This window comes from Aquarana catesbeiana, linkage group LG07 (genome assembly GCF_042186555.1).
Source record: "Aquarana catesbeiana isolate 2022-GZ linkage group LG07, ASM4218655v1, whole genome shotgun sequence".
In the NCBI taxonomy this organism is placed as follows: Eukaryota; Metazoa; Chordata; class Amphibia; order Anura; family Ranidae; genus Aquarana; species Aquarana catesbeiana.
The window spans coordinates 288,694,273-288,714,540 of NC_133330.1; the positions used below are offsets into that span (position 1 = coordinate 288,694,273).

Genomic DNA, 20,268 nt, shown 5'->3' on the forward strand with positions numbered 1-20,268 from the left:
TTGTTTCTTGCAGTTTCCATTGCTGCCACTGCCATTTATGCATATGCCTGGTTGGTGCCTCTGGCTCTCTGGGGCTTCCTATCGTGGAGACACAGCAAAGTAATGAGTATGGTGTCCTACTCTTTCTTGGAAATAGTGTGTGTTTATGGATACTCGCTGTTCATTTACATCCCCACTTCTGTAAGTCCATCCGACAGCCATTCGTGAACACGTTAACCAGTTCTTGTTCTTATAAGCATTAATTATAGAAACAAGGAGCTTTATTTAGACACAGTACACCTAAAATATGCAGTAACCTTTTTGCCATAGAGAAGGAAGCACACGTGATACAGTATGTTCCTGTCTGCCAGCACAAACACACAGTGCCAGGCTCTGCCAAAGCACAGTAAGTTCCTGTTTACATAAAGAAGGACATATTTGTTAATCGTAAACATAAGGAAATATTCTGAGCCCAAATTTTCCATTAGTATATTATATAGAGCCCTTCTGTTTTTTATTTAACCTTTTCAGCTCTGGAAAATTTACCGCCCCCTTCCTGACCAGGCCATTTTTTGCAATACGGCACTTCATTACTTTAACTGACAATTGCGCAGACGTGCGACGCTGTACCCAAATAAAATGTATGTCCTTATTTTCTCAAAGCGTCTTTCAGGACAGCACCTGGAGAGAGAGTAGCTCCACCCAACTTCCCAGGAAACACTGCGATTAACACTTTTTAAGGCAGACCACTTCCACCATGGCCTCAGTTGTAGTGTTTCCTCCGCCATGGTGGAAGCGCTGCGGGGAACTGTGGGTGGGCTGCGCTCTCTAGGCAGAGGTCCTGAGTGTGGATGCATGGCTCACCTTATTATTTTTTTTTGTTTATTTTTTACTTTGGACTTTGCGGTCCTATTAGGCCATCCCAGCATCCTCCCATATGTGTGGGGGACGCTCTGGAGCCCCCCCCTTCTTCCCTACTCGGCAAGAGCTTGGGCCGGCCGGGATAGTTCATCCCATTCTTGGAGCATGGAGCCAGGGGATTCCCGTGTCTCTGTTTGTTCCAGGTCCGGATGGCGGGTGACGTCATTTCTGGAAGGGGGAGGCACTGGTTCCGGCCTGTGGAACGCAGGAAGTCGGGGAGTGGGTCCTGAATGGCATAGACTTCCGTGAGGCCGGGAGTTTAGAAAAAAGGACAGCGAGCTGCTACACCCGCTGCAGCATGGAGTCGGCGGAGCTAGCAGCATAGCGGGAACAGGAGCCACAAGCGCCAGTTACACGGGCACGGTTTGGATGATAGTCTCTCACTCTCTCCCCCCCCCCTTTTTCCTTTTTCTCGGGGGGGGGGGGGGGATGTTGGGGATAATGCTTAGGTCCCAATTGGGTGCTTTCCTGTTATGATTAAAGAAGGCAAGGGAAAAAAAAGACAAAGCATACCCTTCCCTCTTCTAAGAAAAGGTTCCCTTCCTGCAAAGCGTCCCTTAAGGAGAGCAGGACCAAGACCCTGTGCAAGAACTGTATAGCTGACCTAGTAAAGCACAAGCAGGGAAAGTAAAGCAGCCGCAAAGCTCAGATCTTTTTGTCTCCTTACAAAAAGAACTAATCGTTCCGCTCCTTTTTGGACAAGCACCCGGCGCTCCAATCAGGGAGTCAAGCCAGACCATCCAGTCCTCTGCCTTCCACTTCCAGAGAGTAGAGTGACTCCAGAGGAGGAGGCTGAAAGCAAGGCTAGTTCACCCCAAGCCTCAGGGGATGAGGATAAGGAGAGGTCGGATTAAAGATCGTCTAGATACAAGTTATCCTTAGACGAGGTGGATACCACCAGATAGTATCCAGGCCCACTCAACTAGGGCAGTTGCAACATCCGGGCTGAGAGGGCTGGCGCCTCACCTGACCAAATCTGTAAAGCCACAACGTGGACAAGTTTCACTACGTTCATCCGGCATTATAGAGTTGATCTACTATCGGCCTCAGAGCAGGCCTTTGGCCGGAAGGTCCTACAGGCGGTGGTCCCACCCTAGAGTAAGTTTTCTCGCTTATCCTCTCCAGGTGCTGTCCTGAAAGATGCTTTGAGAAAACCATAGTTAGACAGTAACGGTATTTCTAGAATTCTTTCAGGACATCAGCTATTACCCTCCCTAGTGGTTTCCAGTATGACTTGCACTGTTATATTATGTGTATGTTTTGTTTTGTTTAAAAATCTGTTTTTTCCCACAAATAGGGCTTTCTTTTGGTGGTGTTTGATCACCACTGCGGTTTTTTCTTGCACTATAAACAAAAAAACATTTTTTACTTTCTGCTATAAAACGCATCCAATAAATGTTTTGGATCTCTCCTGTCATGGGGGGGGGGGGGTGCACTGTTAATCAGCACATTGATTATCAGCACAGCCCCCATCAGAGGTGCCCACCCTAATTGCCAATCGGTGTCCATCAAAGTGCCAATCAGTGCCCATCCGTAAGGCCTTTCAGTGCTCATCAGTAATGCCTGTCAGTACCTCCTTATCGGCGTCTATCAGTGCTGCATATCCATGTAGCCTATTGGTGCCCATCAATTCTACATATTAGTGCCTTCTCATCAGTACCACCTTATCAGTGCCGCCTCATCAGTGCCCATTAGTGCAGCCTCATCAGTGCCCGTCAGTGAAGGAGAAAACTAAATTTAATAACAGAAACAAATTTCAGGCTTTTTTCGTTTGTTTAGCAAAAAATAAAAAACCCCAGTGGTGATTGAATATCACCAAAAGAAAGCTCTATTTGTGGGAAAAAAATTATAAAAATTTAATTTGGGTACACCGCGCAATTGTCATTCAAAGTGTGACATCGTTGAAAGCTGAAAATTGTCCTGGGCAGGAAGGGGGGAAAGTGCCCTGTATTGAAGTGGTTAAGAAATGTATAGTCAAAAAGTAGAAATTTATTTGGTTACTGCCTTTTTGCCATTATGGATAGAGGTAATGCAGAACTATACCATGCAGTAAATCAGAAATTTCCCCAAACTTGCACTGAAATTTTACTAACCGTGCATATTTTTCAGGTGACTTCGCATGCACACTTTTGGGGTAATCTGTGCCTCAACAATCTGATTTAGCTACTTGTGTGGATATTCCCACAAAATGTTGAATCTTGGAAAGAACGTTTGGCAGGAGTCAAAGATGGGTTAGAGAAACAACGCTGTAAGCAAACCAATGCCAGTAGAGGGTGCAGAGTAGTGGAGTATACACTGTCTGGTTCTCTTGGTTTAAATCCAATCCTGTAGCATTCAAAATCAGTGAGTTAATTTCTGTGGTCCGGTGTGCATTTGACATATACTGTATATGCAGGGGTAGTGAATTAAAATTTTCTTCTAGCGAAGGTCCGAGTGTCATATTGGTGCTATGACTTCACATGATATCCTCCACATCGCAGCCTCCTGTGCACGTCGCAGACCCCCAATCACAGACTGACCCCCCTAATCACAGACTGACCCCCCTAATCACAGACTGACCCCCCCTAATCACAGACTGACCCCCCCCAATCACAGACTGACCCCCCCCAATCACAGACTGACCCCCCCCAATCACAGACTGACCCCCCCCAATCACAGACTGACCCCCCCAATCACAGACTGACCCCCCCATCACAGACTGACCCCCCCTCGATAGTAGACTCCTGTCCTGCACAGCACTTCCCCCTTCACCCCGTGGGCGGGGCGGGGCACGTCTGCCATGCTGTGAACATAGCAGCACAAGGCAGGCAGGCGATCCAGCGGCGGGAAGAGGACACACAGGCAACTATTTGGTGAGGCTGCGGTCCGGGTAGTATGGCTACTGGGGCCGGAACCGGACCGCAGTCTGCCATTTAGTGATGCCTGGTATATGAGATGTTGGATTAAATCCCAGCTCCAGCCAAAACTATCAGTTGTGGTCATAATGGTGAAAGACTAGGACATCTGTGAGGTTTTAAATGTTGTCTGTCTCTCTGTTAAGAATACTTCCCTTCCTGTTCTGATATCCATCACAGGACAGTAAGTCGGGTGAAATGTCCTTAGATAGATACAGTCGGCAATGAAAACTTGACAAACAACAAGTTCCTGAAGCGCTAGAAACTGTCAGTCATATGTGGAGATATGTGGATAAAACTGATACCCAGTGCAGCTGCCAACCACTGGAGAAATGGGGATCAGGAATCAAAAGACCGTTTTTATTTTTAATATAATACAGTTACATAGCTATATGCTTTTTATTACCTGCTGTAATTTTGTACCAGCACCAACAGCCTTTGCAATTTGCTGGGTAACTGTCTACAGTGCAATAAACTAAGTTTGAATCCAGTCCATGGTTCATGTAGATTTATATATCTTTTTGGCTCCTACTCATAGAGCACTGCTTTTTTGTCTTTTGGGCAATGAAAACTTGTGAGAGGTTTTAAAGCTGGCCATAGATGGTTCAAATCTGCTGGTTTATCGGGACCAGCTGAGATTTGAACCATGTATGCGCAGGCTGATTGTACCAAAGTTGATTGATCAGCTTGGGTACAACCAGCCTGATGAATTATTTATGCATTTACTAGTGGCTATAGCCGCTGGCAATAACCACTGTGTGTTCTCTTGGCTGGGACGGTTCTCCCAACGGGAGAACACAATAGCTCCGCAGGAGGGATTCCCCCATAAACACAGACTTTGTTGATGGGGGCATTGACTGACTTTTTTTTTTTTTGTCCTGCAAAGGTGCAAACCACAGGTTGAATGAAAAAAAATTGATTGTTTCATGGCCAGCATAACTATACTATTGGAACACCACCTCCTCCTTTCTTTTATATTTTTTATTATTGTTATTTTATAGATTTAGATAAAGCGGGGAAGGGTCAGAAAACGACCAAACTTTTTGCACTTATTATTTGACAGGATTGATCAAACCAGAAATTGAGGGGTGAAATTTTCCTAAGAGGTACAGTAAAAATAGGTTTATCCTGGAGTTATTGAGCTTTAACACGTCATGCACTACTTTTTCCTCTGTAGATAATGTAAAAATAAATGGTAAAATAATTTGGCAGAAAGAACTCTTTGTTTAGATCAGCTGGATCAGTTATGTTCTAATGGCAATCCTAATGCAAAACTTGTGATATTTGAGCAGTGTTCTGCCCAAGTTCTAATTGCCCTCCCTAGCAGGGATGCTTGCTGGGGCAGGCAGTGTTAACTAGCCCCTTGTAGAACGTGAAAGCATCAGCTCAGTACAGTCTTTGTTTGCACTGGGTGCTTGGGGGTTGTTTGACAGGAATTGGAGTTTAACCGTTCCAGATCGTAGCCTAAGGCTTGTTGGGCATGGTACTGGATGCACATGTGAATCCATGTGGCTTTTTGGCCAGTGCTCAGATATATTTTTTCATTCTGTGGGGCGCATTGCTGGTCAAAAGGCTTGAAATATTTTTTTATTAAAGGTAACTTTTATTTTACGGTATATAAAATATACACATATACATAGAAAACACAGACAAAAACAAAAAGAGAATTGAGCAGTCACAGCTCAAGTATTGCCATACAATGCAAACCAGATGTCCACTTAATACACCGATAATATATAATGAAAGGACAGTTATACAACACTGGTTCATCAAAATACGTAAAATATAAACTGTCAACTGAAATAAATATGGGGTAAGTTATATATTATAAATACCGGTATACATTAACTTGTCTATTCCTATAGTCAGCTAGTCTATCAAAGTTCTGATAAAGTTAATGGTGATGGTACAACAACAATGCTAGCTATAAAATGTACACTGTTTAAATAAGCAAGGATCTCATTTATTATAAAGAGAGTAGAAACGCTAACATAAAATACTAAGAAGAATATTACAGAGCATATAAAACAAAAGAGCATAGATGATACTTTACGTAAGGGCGTCCTTGTATTCGGTATCTCAGCTGGGCTCAATGGGCAAGAGCCAAGAGAGAATTTTAGGCTGATCATTACTTTTAAAGCCCACTCAGACACCACCCACACAAACACCCACTGTCCGCCTATCTATCCAATGAAAGCTCCATAAGATTCAATCCTTCCTAATCTCTTCTTCTGCCCATCCTCCAGGAAGCATGCTGTAGTGTCCACCAGAGGTGGGGGACTCGAGTCACATGACTTGACTCGAGTCAGACTCGAGTCACCTGTTTGAGGACTTGCGACTTGATTGACAAAATTAAATAAATGACTCGACTTGACACTAATGACTTGCGACTTGACTTGGGCTATTTGACTTGCAATGACTTGGCACCACCAGTGCTGTGTCTTGGCCTAGGCAAAAGCGCCCCCCCCCAAAAGAAAGCTCCCCCCGAGTCCCGGCTTCGGGGTAGATCAGTATTTTGACTTAATTTGTGACTTGACCAAAATAAATGACTTGACTTGCTTGACTTCTAGCAGGGACTCAACTTGACTTGCTTGCTTTTCCCCACAGTAACTTGGGACTTGCTTGTGACTTGAAGGTTAAGACTTGAGACTTGCTTGTGACTTGCACATGTGTGACTTACTCCCATCACTGGTGTCCACTAGGAGCAGCATTCGTCCATGAATCACCGCTATTTGATCCGGAGTTTCGTCAGATTAGGCGACACATTAGAATTTGTAACGGTAGTGATGTTTCGTCGCCGCCATCTTGCTACACCCTGCATTCCTACACAGTAGGGATACAGTGAGAAGGCGGCAAGCGGACACCTTGTTACACCCACTGGCGTCTTGCATTCCACACTTATTTTTAACAGTAAACTGAGCTTATATTGTCAAATTGAGTATTTTGAAATATGTCTGACTGTTTTCATGTTGATTTTTCAAAGCAGCAGTGTTCTGCCAGATCCGCAAACCTGTGAGATCTGCAGGCTCGCCACTGCTTTTAAAATTCAACATCTAAACAGTCAGACGTATTTCAAAATACTCAATTTGACTATATAAGCTCCGTTTACTGTTAAAAGTAAGTGAAATGGAAAACTCCAGTGGGTGTAACAAGATATCCGCTTGCCGCCTTCTCGCTGTATACTTACTGTGCAGGAGTGCGGGGGTGTAGCAAGATAAGGCGACGAAACCTCACTTCCGTTACATGTTCTGACGGGTCACCTAATCTGACGAAACACCGGGTCATCCTTCAGTAACAGCTGGCCTTTGATGCTTTGTTTGCAGTCATGGTAATTAGGCACTTCAATCTTCATTACACCAGGTGGTTTGAAGCCAAGCTCTCCTATCCCATACTCCCCCGCCAGGGGTTATACGTGACTCCTTTCTTCCAGATGAAGGTTCTGATATGCATTCTTCAGTTACATAGCCCTGTTGGGTAAACCTGCTGTACTGGCATTCCAAGACGACAAATTCCAACTTGGGCCAAATGGCTGTATCAACCAGGCAGTAATACTCCAGAAATATGATATTAAACCATGTTGCCTTCCAACATTAACAAACAATTTATATAGGCAGCAGAATAATTTTCAAGCAAGTAAACCATAGGTCCAATCAGCACCTCAAAGTATTACTAAACCCACAACAGTAAAATCAGTCTGTATATGCATTAAAGCATGCTGGTTTTACTCACTGTGGAACCTAAGGGGTTAATCTTTTGCATTGTGTAAAAAGGCTTCTTGCTCTTGTATGCACAGATTCTCCCCTCCCTGAACTGTCCCCCTGGACAAGTCTGAATAAAACAGAGTCTTTGAAGTCAGGCTGCACATGCTCAGTTCGGTGTGTATTGCTAGAGTTTTTTTGTTCTTGGGGGAGTGCATGTGATCAGCACAGGGACAATCAGCACTGTCCAGACAGAGGGTCAGGGGTCCTGCAGCCTCATAGAACAGCTCAGTGCAGTTTGAAAACTCCTCCTACAAGCTTCACCAGGAACTGATAGAAATCACAAGACTGCTATCTATATACTGCTGATGAGAAAAGGTATTTAGCTGTTGATATTTACTAAAATAATTGCATTTCCATGTTCTGTGTACTGTGGGAGACCAGATATAGTGAATGCAGGGTCCTGGGTTTAGTAACACTAAGTATCACCTGAAGTATCCGGTGGTATAGTACAGCTTGAGGTCGCCTAAGGGTCCCAAATTTTATTTAAATTTTCAGGGGCAACAGGCTTGCAATCCATGGTGCATTTGAGTGGCTTCTGTGAAGATTGAAACAAGTACCTGAATACACTAGATCCAATCCTACGCTAAAGCCGGGTACACACTACAGTTCTTTTTTTTTTGTGCAACCCAGTGGGCTGCACAAAAAAAAACTGACTGCTTCGGTCAGAATGGCTGTACTAACCATGGGAGGTTAGTTCAGTGATCTCCACAGCTGAGCTGTTGTGTTCTGACAGGGAGATGACCATTGGCAAAGAGTGCTGAATGGGAGTCAGTCGGATCCTGGTTTTCCAGCATGCACGTCCGACAGAAGCTGGCCGAACGGGGCGAATGTCAGACTTTTTTTTTTTTAACTGCCCATTGTGTCTCCTGACACAAAAAACATTAGTCACAGTTGATCCATAGTATTAAAATCTGCTCCCTTTTCTCCTTAGTTATTTTGGCTTAACACTGCTGACAGAGACGAGTGACGGCTGGTAGTTGTCTAGTTTTGTTTCTATTTTACATCAAAAGCAAGTTCTAGCTTTTACCATGTTATCAAATAATACATATGGGTCAAACTACCACTTAGTAATGTACATGTTAAGTACAAGAATTGTACTGTTCATCTGTATAAGTCTTTTCAAAGCAATAAAAGTGACCCAGCAGAAGAGCAAGATATTTATTGCCTCTGAGTGAGATATAACCCGATGATGGTAAGGTTTTTCTCCAAGGTTCATTCTCAGGAAGTTCTTTCTTTTAAATACCAAGAGATGAAAGAATACATTTCTATACCCACTCATTTTGCCTTAAAGTGATTGTAAAGTCTCAAGGTTTTTCAGCTTAATGCATTCTATGCATTAAGCTGAAAAACCTTCTTTGCTGCTGCTTCCCCCAGAGCCCTCCTTTTCCTTACCTGAGCCTGATCCGATCCAACGATGTGCACAAGCCCAACGGCTCCAGGCGCTGTCTCTGTCCTCATCGGGCAGATTGATAGCAGCAGGAGCCATTGGCTCCCACTGCTGTCAATCAAATCCAGTGACACAGGAGCAGGGGGCGGGTCCGAGTCCCACTGTCTGTGTAAATGGACGCAGCAGCAGGACTTGTGAGCGAGCCCGCGCGGGTGCCCCCATGGAAAGCGGCTTCCCGTGGGGGGCACCCGATGAAGAGGAGGAGCCAGGAGCGCAGGCGGGCCACCCCCGAAAACACCCTTGCACAGAGCAGGTAAGTATAACAGGTTTGTTATTTTTTTTTTAAAAAACCCTTTACAATCACTTTTAATCTTCAGTATCGCACTGTAGAAAAATTCCATTGAGCACCTCACAGGGTCCTGACAGTTGTACTTCCTAAATTCTGTGCTACTCATCTTCCTCTCTGCTTCTTGTGTCATCAGTCACACTCAAACTATTAAGATAGATTGGAATTTGAAAAATCTCTTAGCTCTGACATTTTAACAAATGGCTTCTGTATACAAGAAATAGCAAGGAGTTTGCAGTGAGCGAGTTAGGGAAAGTTCTCTTGTTTTAAAAACAGGGGTTTTCATATCATATGAAATAAATAAATCGTAAGGTTAACATCAAAAAGCAGCAGGGTGGACTGGAACAGTGCAGCAATGCCTTGGTGAAAAATGGAGTATTGTGTAAGTAGGTAGGCAGGCTTTTTCCCTTGTATAAGGCCTCGTTCACACCATGGTGCAGAGGTGTCCGTTTTTCTGCATGCGTTCTGCAAGGGCATTCTTTATGTGTCCTATTCACGCCACAACGTGCAGATTTTTTTTTGCGCAGGAATCTGCAACGGAAAAAAAAACTGACGTGACATCAACATTGATGTGAACAGGGCACGTAACTGACGTGCATGAAAACTGACTGAAACGTGCATGAAAACTGATGTGTCTGCAAGTGAAATCTGCTCTGTTTTCCCATCGCTTTTCATGCTGTATTGTGTGAATGAGCCCTTAGGTCTGGGTCACACCTATGCATTTTTTAGTGTGTTTTCAGTTCTGCAGAAACACACTACAGTCCATTTAACATGGTTCTCTATGGATGTCGTTCACATCTGTGCATTTTATGGAAAGGGCCAGGGACTTTTTTTCTGGTTTTTGGTTCCATAGACTTCAATGGATCGAAAACGTGTATTGAATAACGCAAAATGCACCTGGAATATGCAAACTGCAACCTGCATAGGTGTGAATCAGCCCTAAATGTCATGATTTATGTTTAATGTAGTATTTATCCATAAGGTTGCTTATAAAAAACTATCTGTTGCCAACATAAAGACGTCATTGGGTTTTTTTGTACCTCTGTTTGCCCTATAGTTAAGATTAGTCCTTTTATATATAGCTGATCAAGCTAGAGTTTTCAGTTGCCTAACTAGAAAGTCGGCAATTGCCCAATAATGAGCTAGGGCTTGTATTCATATCTCCATATTTCTAAATCTCATTAAGCTATGATATATAAAAGCCTGTGCTCTGTGTTTCCCACTTTATGTCATTCTCTGTTCGAATTGCTTTCTCCTTACAGGTCCTGTGGATCATTCATTCAGAAATCCTGCGCTGGGTCCTCATGTCTTTAGCCATGTCTTTGTCTGGAGCTGTGCTCATGCTCACATTTTGGCCAGCTGTACGGGAAGATAACAGAAAAGTTGCCATCTCCACTCTAGTGGCGATAATGGTGCTTCATGTTCTGCTGGCAGTTGGTTGTGGGGTAAGTTAACACCATACTGTTCTAAGGCAAAAGAGCCAAATTAGATGCAAGAGAAGGATGATGCATGATTATGCAGAGGCATAATAGGCAGCTGTGTGACTCTCCAACCCTAGTCTATTTATTGGGACCTATACAACAGCTGTAGCATGATATTTTTATAGCTCCCACCCCAAAAAATATTTCCCAAATTTTTTTGCTAAATTCTGTTGCTGTGTAGAAAACTCATTCTGAAGTGAGACTGCCTGCCATGGTGAACAGGTAACCTGGAGTTCAGCTTCTAGATAAGCATAGCTGCTAACAGTTAACTAAACAGTTGGAAGGGGACATAATCTTTCTCTGCTGTAATTTCGCTTTCACTTTTCATAGCTCTCCTCTCTATGCTTTGGTAGATGGTGATGGAAGAATAAGCACACTGATAAACTAATCTCTATGCTCCCTTCACCTATCGGCATGCTTCTTGCACAAGTTTGCTTTGAAGTTCCTGTACCCTGAATTAAACTTTTGACTTTGCCATCTGATAAGGGATGAATCACTGATGTCTGATGACTGAGGCTTAAATCACACTACTGCAATGATATTTTGATGCAATTTTCAGTCCAATTATGTAGTGCAACTCAAATTCTATGGAGCCAAATTGCACTGTAAATTTCACCAAAATAGCACAGGAAACTTTTCCAAAATCGAACCACACAGAGATTTGCATTGATGCGATTTCCCCATGTCATGCAATTCTGTGCAACTCAAGTCACTTCTGAAATTGCGCTAGTGTGAACCAGGCCATTCAGTTCTTTAAACAATGGACTTCTTTCAGAACACATAGGAATTATGCAATACTTTGCCAATGAAAGTGGGGTTAGTTAGCCAGCTGGCTAGTTGAAATAATATTCATTCTTCTTTTTTATTACCACACTTTGCCAGGTTTAGGTTACAACACAGTGTTGGGATTTAGAAACAGTTGGTTTGGTGCAGGACCTATGAATTGTTCATTGTTAGGAATTCTACTGCCAAACATTTCATAGGTTCTTTCTTTAGAAAAGACCAGTAATCATAACCTTTTAGAATTCAAACAAATTTTGAAAAGAATTCTGTGCAGGGAGACCGGACAGGATCACACAGAGCCACTCTTATAAAATAGAAATCTCTTGGTGTGGAGTTTTGCAGATGGAACCACTGCTAACCAGATTGTAAATATAGCTGTGGAAATTATTCCTCTGTTTTGTTTGTGTTTAAAAATGCCTCTGTAAATTCTGAAATATCACCAATGCTGGAGCCATTTTTGTATGAAAAGTGTAATTTCTATTTTTTTTTCTTCCTATTTAAAGGAATATTTCTTTGATCAACCACAAATTGACCTCACTGCGCACCCTGTCATGTCTGTAGTCCGCACAACAACGGGGGAAGTGCAGAGTCATTGATGAGAGGTAATGGTTCTGTCTAATAAAAAAAACAAAAAAATCACAAAGCACTGTTTGTTTCTAAACTGATCATAAACCATCATTGCAATAAAATTTCAGAAAAGCAATAAAAACATTTTCCGTAACAAAATTCTTACTGGTAATGGGGTCTCGTAATCTCTAATGGGCACCAATATGGTCACTCCTCTTGTCATATCTAATATGTCTCATCCACAGGCTACACGAAAATGTTAACAGATAATGCCAGTTAAAAGAGGGGAAAAAGTAGCATTTTTTATAAGTTTCACTGCTATGAAGGTCACAGACAAGGCCATCCATACCATAGGGCATTTTTGTCTTAAGCTTTGATCTGTAAAGGTGGCATGAGACCTATTACTCCCTTTGCATAATTGTCTGTCAGCTGAAACCAAAAAAAAGTGTAGCGCAACCAAACAATTATTGATGTACCTATAATCATAGTGCAAATCTATACTTCAACACGTACAAAAATATATTACAATTAATAAGTGCATACATATACAAAAAAGAGTGCATATATATAATAGTCCACCTCTGTGCACTCTATTAACACCCACATGTTGCTTTCGCAAATCACAGTCCACTGATGGTATAATCTTCTGTTTCACTGTGTTCTATATCCACACACACAGACACACACATGATCTCTTAGAGCAAAGTGCCTAATAGTGATTACCTCTGTGCTCCATCACCTATTCAAGCGGCCTCTCTACCTCATCTGGAGACCCCATATAGGGAAGGTCAGCACAAGCCTTCCCAGATCACTGGGTGTAATCATTGCAGACAGGGCCGCTGATAGGCCAGTACAGCTGGCCTGTTCTACCGGGCCCGACCAGCGGGGGGGGCAACCTGAACAGATAAAGTAATTAATATTAATTAATATTAATTAATGTAAAAAAAAAAAAAATCCTCCAGCGATCAGAGTCCCTTAACGTCAACCTCCATCACCTCTTTTGCGCCCACTCCTCATCCCGGCCAGCGCGTCCTCTGTAGTGGCAGTGTATGCCGTCCCCCTGGTGGTGCCGCGGAGTGATTCCTCTCTCTCCGCGTGAGAATTAGCAGCAGTAGCACTGGCAGTGAGGCGACAGGCCAGCAGCGGCGGCAGTCGGCAGAGGACATCGGCAGAGGCATCCCATCTAACTAGTTTGTGGACCCTCAAGTCCAGGCAGCAGCAGGATCACAGAGGAAGTGACTCCTCTGGCTCAGCTAACAATTACACAGGTGTGTGCTTGGTTGCGAGGGGGAGGGGCTTCAAGATCTACTACTACTGCAGCAGCATTTATACATTATGGCATTGGCGGCATGTGTGGCACTGTCTGCAGGTAGCACATGCGTTATGGTCCATAACCCATGTGCTGCCTGCAGAGAGACCTTGCCACCCATGCCGTAATGTGCTGCAGACAGTGCCACCCATGTCGCCAATGCCGTAATATGCTGCAGACAGTGCTGCCAATGCTGTAATGTGCTGCAGACAGTGCCACCCATGGCGCTAATGGCATTATGCCAGTGGCAGCATGGGTGGCAGTGTCTGCAGCACAATATGGCATGGCATGGGTAGCACTGTCTCTGCAGTACATTATGGCATTGGCATGTCCCGCTGCCAAGTCGCTGATCGCCACCATTACTTGTAAAAATAAATAAAAAAACATAAATACTTAAAATAGTTTGTAGATGCTATAACTTTTGCGCAAACCAATCAATAAATGCTTTTTGGGATTATTTTTTTTACAAAAAATATGTTGCAGAATACATATTGGCCTAAACTATTGAAGAAATTTGATTTGTTACATTTTTTTATTGGATAAGTTTTATTGCAGAAAGTAAAAAATATAGTTTTTTTTTTTCAAAATTGTTTTTATTTTTTGTTTAGAAACACAAAGTAAAAAACGCAGAGGTGACCAAATACCACCAAAAGAAAGCTCTATTTGTGGGGGAAAAAATTACATACATTTTATTTGAGTACAGAGTTGCACGACCAAGCAATTGTCAGTTAAAATAACGCAGTGCTGTATCGCAAAAAAAGGCCTGGTCATGAAGGGTGGTAAATCTTCCAGAGGGCAAGTGGTCTTCCTGTGTTGGTGTGAGAAAAATAAATATCACATGTAGACAAACCTGCACTTTGTTTCAAGGCGGGGTCTGGGGAGGGGCCAGGGGTGGGGCTGAAGGAGGGACCCGGGGCATGACCAGGGGTGGAGCTGAAGGGGCCCCGTCAGTTAGGCTGTACGGGGCCCCATGATTTCTATCAGCGGCCCTGATTGCAGACGCACTCCAGGAGATGGTTAACCGACCTATGGTTTAGGTTACATTAAACTTCTCACTCACAGCCTCCAAAGCTTAGCCAGGGATAGAACCAGTAAAAACCATCATGGTGTAGTATATCAAATTAAGGGACTACTTTATTTAATATACAGTTGTAATGTATTTACAAGGAGAGTGCACTCTCCAATCCAATGCACTGAATACGGCAGACAGGTTTCACAATATCCAGAAATATCCTTTTACATGAAAACATCCATCCAGTGGAGAATATACAATGGCCACTTGCCTCCTGTCGGGCGTGCTGACGTCACGTCGCTCTGCCACTGACGCGTTTCAAGCACGTGACAAAGTGACTTCTTCATAGGGATTATGCTCCCTTATCTTGTGGACTCATGAAAAAAGAAAATACAACCTAGGAACCTGATAAATTACTAAGCATGAGGGTACCTACATATATAATAGTAGGTTGTGTTCACAAGAAGCATAACACACCCAGGGGTTTTCTCCTCATTCCAATTTATTAAAAGTAGTGACACAGCATTACAAAAATCTCTTCAAAAATCATTTAACCTCCCCCACAATACCCCCCCCCCCCCAAGTGAATAAGACACCCCTCCCTCCTAAATGGCACCTGGGTGGCAACCAATGGGATGATCAAACGGTGCACTCTTATCTCATATAGAGACTTCATTCATCCCTGAACTGTCAGCTTCAACTTCTATCCCTCAATGCAGTCTTCCTGACAGGATCATTGGCCCTTCCATTATTAGTCCTTTTGGGATTGGGCACTGTCACACTATTTATAGGTGTTCTTTTACGAGTTTTACCCAGTAGTTATACAGTCTTTCAGTGCCTCCTGTTTAGGTTAGGCTACTGCATTTGCCCAATGTGGCTTTTAAGGTGTGGAGCCTCTCATTCAGGGCACTGGGAGCTGCCTGGCTTGATTACATCTCTGGGTAGTTTGCATACAGGTGTTCTGGGGTTACCATCTTATTTTTATAGGGGGTGTATACAGTTCTTGATTCCAGCTCCAAAGGGGAGTTGAATAGTGGTCCCCTTTTCTGAGGGGGAGGTGGGGGTTGGGTTTGTGATAGTGGGTCCCTGCCATTTAGGAGGGAGGGGTGTCTTATTCACTTGGGGGTGGTGGTGGGGGAGGTTAGATTATTTTTTTGGAGAGATTTTTGTAATGCTGTATTACTACTTTTAATAAATTGGAATGCACATCAATATTTTTTCTTTTCTTTTTGTGATGTTATCTTGTGGACTCTAAAGCCAGCCATAGATGGATCAAATCTCAGCTGGACCAGATAAGATCAGATTCGATTCATATATGGGCAGGCTGGTTGTACTGAAGTCCATCCATCAATCAACTTCAGTACCACCAGCCTGTTTGATTTTTTGCATGCGATTATTGTTGACGGCTATAGCTGCCAGCAGTAATCATTGTGTTCTGGCAGCAGGGAATGCTGACTGTGTTGATGGGGGAATTGAGCAATTTTCTTTCCTGCAGCCAAAATCGCATCCACTATGAATTTCCCAAGGTTGGCTACAGATATCTTTATGAGAACAATGGCAGGTAGGTAACTGGTTGTTCTCTCAAGTGTCACATGAGTGCCAGGACCTGTCTCTTTTACTTTAGAACTTTTTGGATCCTTCTGTCTTCTCTAACGAAGACTAGAGAGCCTCACGTTTTGGAATATGTTAGTGTGAAATACCCCTCCGACTTACTGAGGTTTGCCTTTTTGTCCACTAATAAATTAGAAATGACCCAGTAATTGCAAGAATTACTTTAGTTTTTTTTTTTAATTAGAATTTTATTTTTATAGGTTTTTGTTTTTTTTGTAAAACTTTATAACAAAAACAAAGGCAGGAAGAAAAATAAAATGCCATGGCGGGCAGTACAGCTGGTAACAAGAGCGGCAAGTGCAAAGGAAAACCCGTTGTTCAGCACCAGAACACCTGTATCCTAATCAGGCATCACATCTGATCAACCTCTCAACAGCATAGTTGCAAGCATTACTTTTATTGAGCTGTTTGTAGAAGCCTTAGTAAAAGTGAGCAAGGATGAAAACATTTTATCTGTGTGCTGTAAAGTGGCTGATGAGATCATAGGTGACATCTTTTTAGTGCCGTCTCAGGTGGCACAATGATAGAAATGGAACTGCTTCCAAACAGATCACTTTGTCACACAATAGGATGCACTCAAGAAAGTCTGACCACAGCTTAAGTAGATTGCCATCACAATAACTCTCTTCTATAGCAACCCTTGCAGCTTTTAATAGTAATTGGAGAATACAAAAGCTATAAATTCAAAGCAAAAGTGTGCTTTATTGCACAAATAAGTATGTATAAACAAAAAAGTATATACTGGTTTTTCAAAGAGTACTAAAGACTCATGCTTAAGTTTGCCTTACATTTATATCTATAACAGTGTGGATGGACGAATCTTCTGCTGCAGGTTATTGTATTCTAAGAACCGGCACCGCCAGCTGTCAGAATCCCCAAACAGCGCTGTTAGGCTGACATTTTTCTACCTGGCTCTTTCAACAAAAGTTGATTGAAAAATCTTCTTCTGCCAGTGTGGGTGTTACTGACCAGGCCACCCACAGAGTGGATTTTGGCCAATTCAGCTTAAACCTGCCAAAATTTGATGCATGTATGGCTAGCTTAAAGTGTCACTAAAGCCACATCATAAAAACCTATCAAAATATATATATAAATGGTGTATTACATGCTGTTCATACTCACTTAGTCACTAGGAGATTTGTTTTCTGTATTATGTAAAACACCTCGTTGATCCTGCTGTTCTCTGTCTCCACCTTCTGTTCATGTCCCCAATTCAGCTAGGGATTTTGCAGAGCAGTGTTGACACCTCTACACATGATCAGTTTTCAGTGAGTTTCTATGTTGAGCATTTCCTCCCTATAACATCTGAGCAGTCCATGTGACTATAGAGTCGCACTTGTGGGTGTAATCAGTGGTAAATGACAGCCCACTCCCTCCCTCCTCTTCCATGCCCACTAAACACAATGGGGGTGGGATATTACATATAGATTGATGGACTAGCAGAAATCCGCACACACCATGTTATTTTCACAAAAAAAAAAAAAAATTTGATTTCAAATATATATATTTGTATACCAGTTTAGAATAGTTTATTGAATATTTTTACTCTGTATTCCAATGGCTTCTTTTTAACATGTGACCAGCAGCAGAGGACTAGAAGCTCCTCCTGTTTATGTGTTTTCCTACAGACAGGCTGGGAGAGAGCTGGGCCATGTGACAGCTGTATATTGATTAGGAAAAAGATACTTGGATTTTTTTTATTTTTTATAATTAAAATAATTACAATGCCATAATTCATATACAGAAATAGAAGAGACAATGGAAATTTAAACTGTGTGTGTTTAGTATCATTTTAAGCCAGTATGAGCATTGCAAACAGGTCACACAGGTTTAACAACTTCCTCTCAATATTCTGGCTGTAGAGAGGGCAATTAGAAGCAGGCTTAGGCAACCTCTGGAAACTATGGGGTTGATTTACTAAAGGCAAGTGCACTTGGAAGTGCAGTCGCTGTAAATTTGAGGGGAAGATCTGAAATGAGGGGAAGCTCTGCTGATTTTATCATTCATTCATGTACAAGCTAAAATGTTGTTTTTTATTTTCCTTACAAGTCCCCCTCAGATCTACATCAACTGCACTTGTAGTGCAAAGTGGATTTGCTTTTAGCAAATAAACCCCAATGTGTGGCACATCAGCAAGTTGTAAACTGTCACTCTCTTCCCTGTGATAGTTGTCAAAACAATGCAGTGCACTTTTGTTTTGTGTATATGGGCTCTTGCACACGGGCCAACTGAGCCTGTTCAGCATAACTGTAGCTGTATTTCCTGCAGCCTGTCATTAATGAATGGCTGTGCACGGCTATACCCTTGTATACAGCAGTGCTAGTATATGAGTTTTTCCAAAATAAATATAATCCTGTCCATTCTATCCATGCACGGAGTTTGGCAAAATATACTCCAGATTACAAATATGTAATTCCATTTGCTAAACTGAAATTATATAATATTTTTAATTCCCTGTTCCTGTTTTCAATTTGCAGTTGTCCCGGACCTATTTTGTTATTGGAGAGCAGGGCTGGACGCTTATGCTGGAATGGTGAATTGGACACTGGATGTCAGCTGTGCCTCATAAACCGCTTTGTCACAATCTTTTCTTCTCCTGCTTTTTTTTTGTTACTGTCTAAAATATTTATTGGGTGGCTCTACTTTTGTTGTGTAATATTCTGGGTGAAAACGGGGAATTGCTCAGAAGCAGCAGAAGGGAAAACACTACTATATTGCTAGATTATCTATGCTAATAGACTATAAAAGGAGTAATCTCTTCTTATTTACAAAAACACTATGCCTAAAAGACCCACTAAGAACATAAGAACATCCTGAACCACATTACAGTATGTAAAGGTATATGAAAAAGGAGGTAACTTTTTTATATATATATATATATATATATATAATATATATGTACATTTTGTTCACTCTCTGTCTCTGCAGCTAAGGACATTTTTGAAAATTATCTCTTTACTACCCTATCTTCGGTTTTCTGTTCTGTGTAGCTCCAACGAAAACTCTTCTCCTCATTTGTAAAATCCCACTGACCACCATCGATGCGATGCAAACTTCACTCTTTTTTTTATTCTCCATACACCCTGTTCATACAGGTGGTTAAATGGGGTGGCACGTAGTTCTCACTGCCAAGCATCCCCCCCCCAAATGCCTGATCTATTAGGACCTATTAAATCAAATTGTGCAGTACACATTTGTAAGGTAATGCTGTTCCGTGTAGCAAAAGGTTGCACGCAACGTTCGGAACAAGCCTTGAGTGCCTATCAGAATTGATTCTGCTAGTAGAGTAAGTTTACTGTAGTTGGAAGGAAGCACCACATCAACACCTAGGGCATCTCTTCTGTAATCAGAGCCCCAAGGACAGGGAGTGAGGAATTAAACTGCTTTATAAAAGTTTTGGAGATTAAAGAGGAATTTCACCCCCCAGGGGGTTCATTTTAATATCAACCACTTTTTTTACCTGGTCAGATGGATTGAGCTAAAATATCATACCCGTTCACCCAGTGAATCAAGTATTGTCACAGCATTGCAAGTCGAGTGCCATACCACCATCTTCTTGTGGCATCATTAAAAGGCCGGCTGTCTTTCCTGGATCCTAGCAACCAGACGCTCAATGACACTACACTGTGCATGCATAGTGGGTTCTGCACAGCCCCGAAGCCTCCTGGGATGTGTGATGTGGCTATCCCAGGTGGCTTTGGATGGTAAGAATGTAATTTTCATCTAGGTGTGTATGCACTGGGAACACTCTGTTGAAAATGTTGCATATTTTGTTTTTCTTCCTTGCAGGTACAATGAATTTCTATGTTACATTTTAAATGAATTGCACTATGTAACTGACTATACAATGCAGTGAGTAATAATATGTGGCCTAAATCTCTGACATATTGAGGAAGTAGGTATAGCCATAGCTATATTGGGGTAATCATGGTTAAGTAAGTCCTTTCTTTTATACACTGGAACCAATGTACCATTTTAAATAAAAGCTACCTACTCCTAATCAGCTTTTGTATTTATATTTCAGTCTATTATTATTGATGATGAAAAACTAAAGAATTTCTCAACAGTCAAGGGGGGTGGTTTGCTAAAATCAGGTGCAGCTCTGCATAGAGACCAATCAGCTTACAGGATTTTTGTCAAAGCCTAATTGAACAAGCTGAAATTAGAAGCTGATTGACTGCCATGCACAGCTGCACCAGATTTTGCATACTCCAGTT

General features: G+C 42.3%; 1 protein-coding gene across 8 annotated transcripts in view; it reads left to right on the forward strand.

Annotated features, from left to right (window-relative positions):
* The window catches only part of YIPF1 (Yip1 domain family member 1), a 62,494-nt gene extending 42,443 nt beyond the window's left edge, over window positions 1-20,051 (forward strand). For all 8 annotated transcript variants that reach the window (XM_073593492.1, XM_073593494.1, XM_073593491.1 and 5 more), the window contains 4 exons: window positions 14-180; window positions 10,551-10,733; window positions 12,056-12,154; window positions 18,529-20,051. In XM_073593492.1, the coding sequence (XP_073449593.1) occupies window positions 14-180; window positions 10,551-10,733; window positions 12,056-12,148 (443 nt within the window). In that variant the 3' untranslated portion in view covers window positions 12,149-12,154; window positions 18,529-20,051. The remainder of the gene's footprint in view (window positions 1-13; window positions 181-10,550; window positions 10,734-12,055; window positions 12,155-18,528) is intronic.
* The last annotated feature ends 217 nt before the right edge of the window (window positions 20,052-20,268 follow it).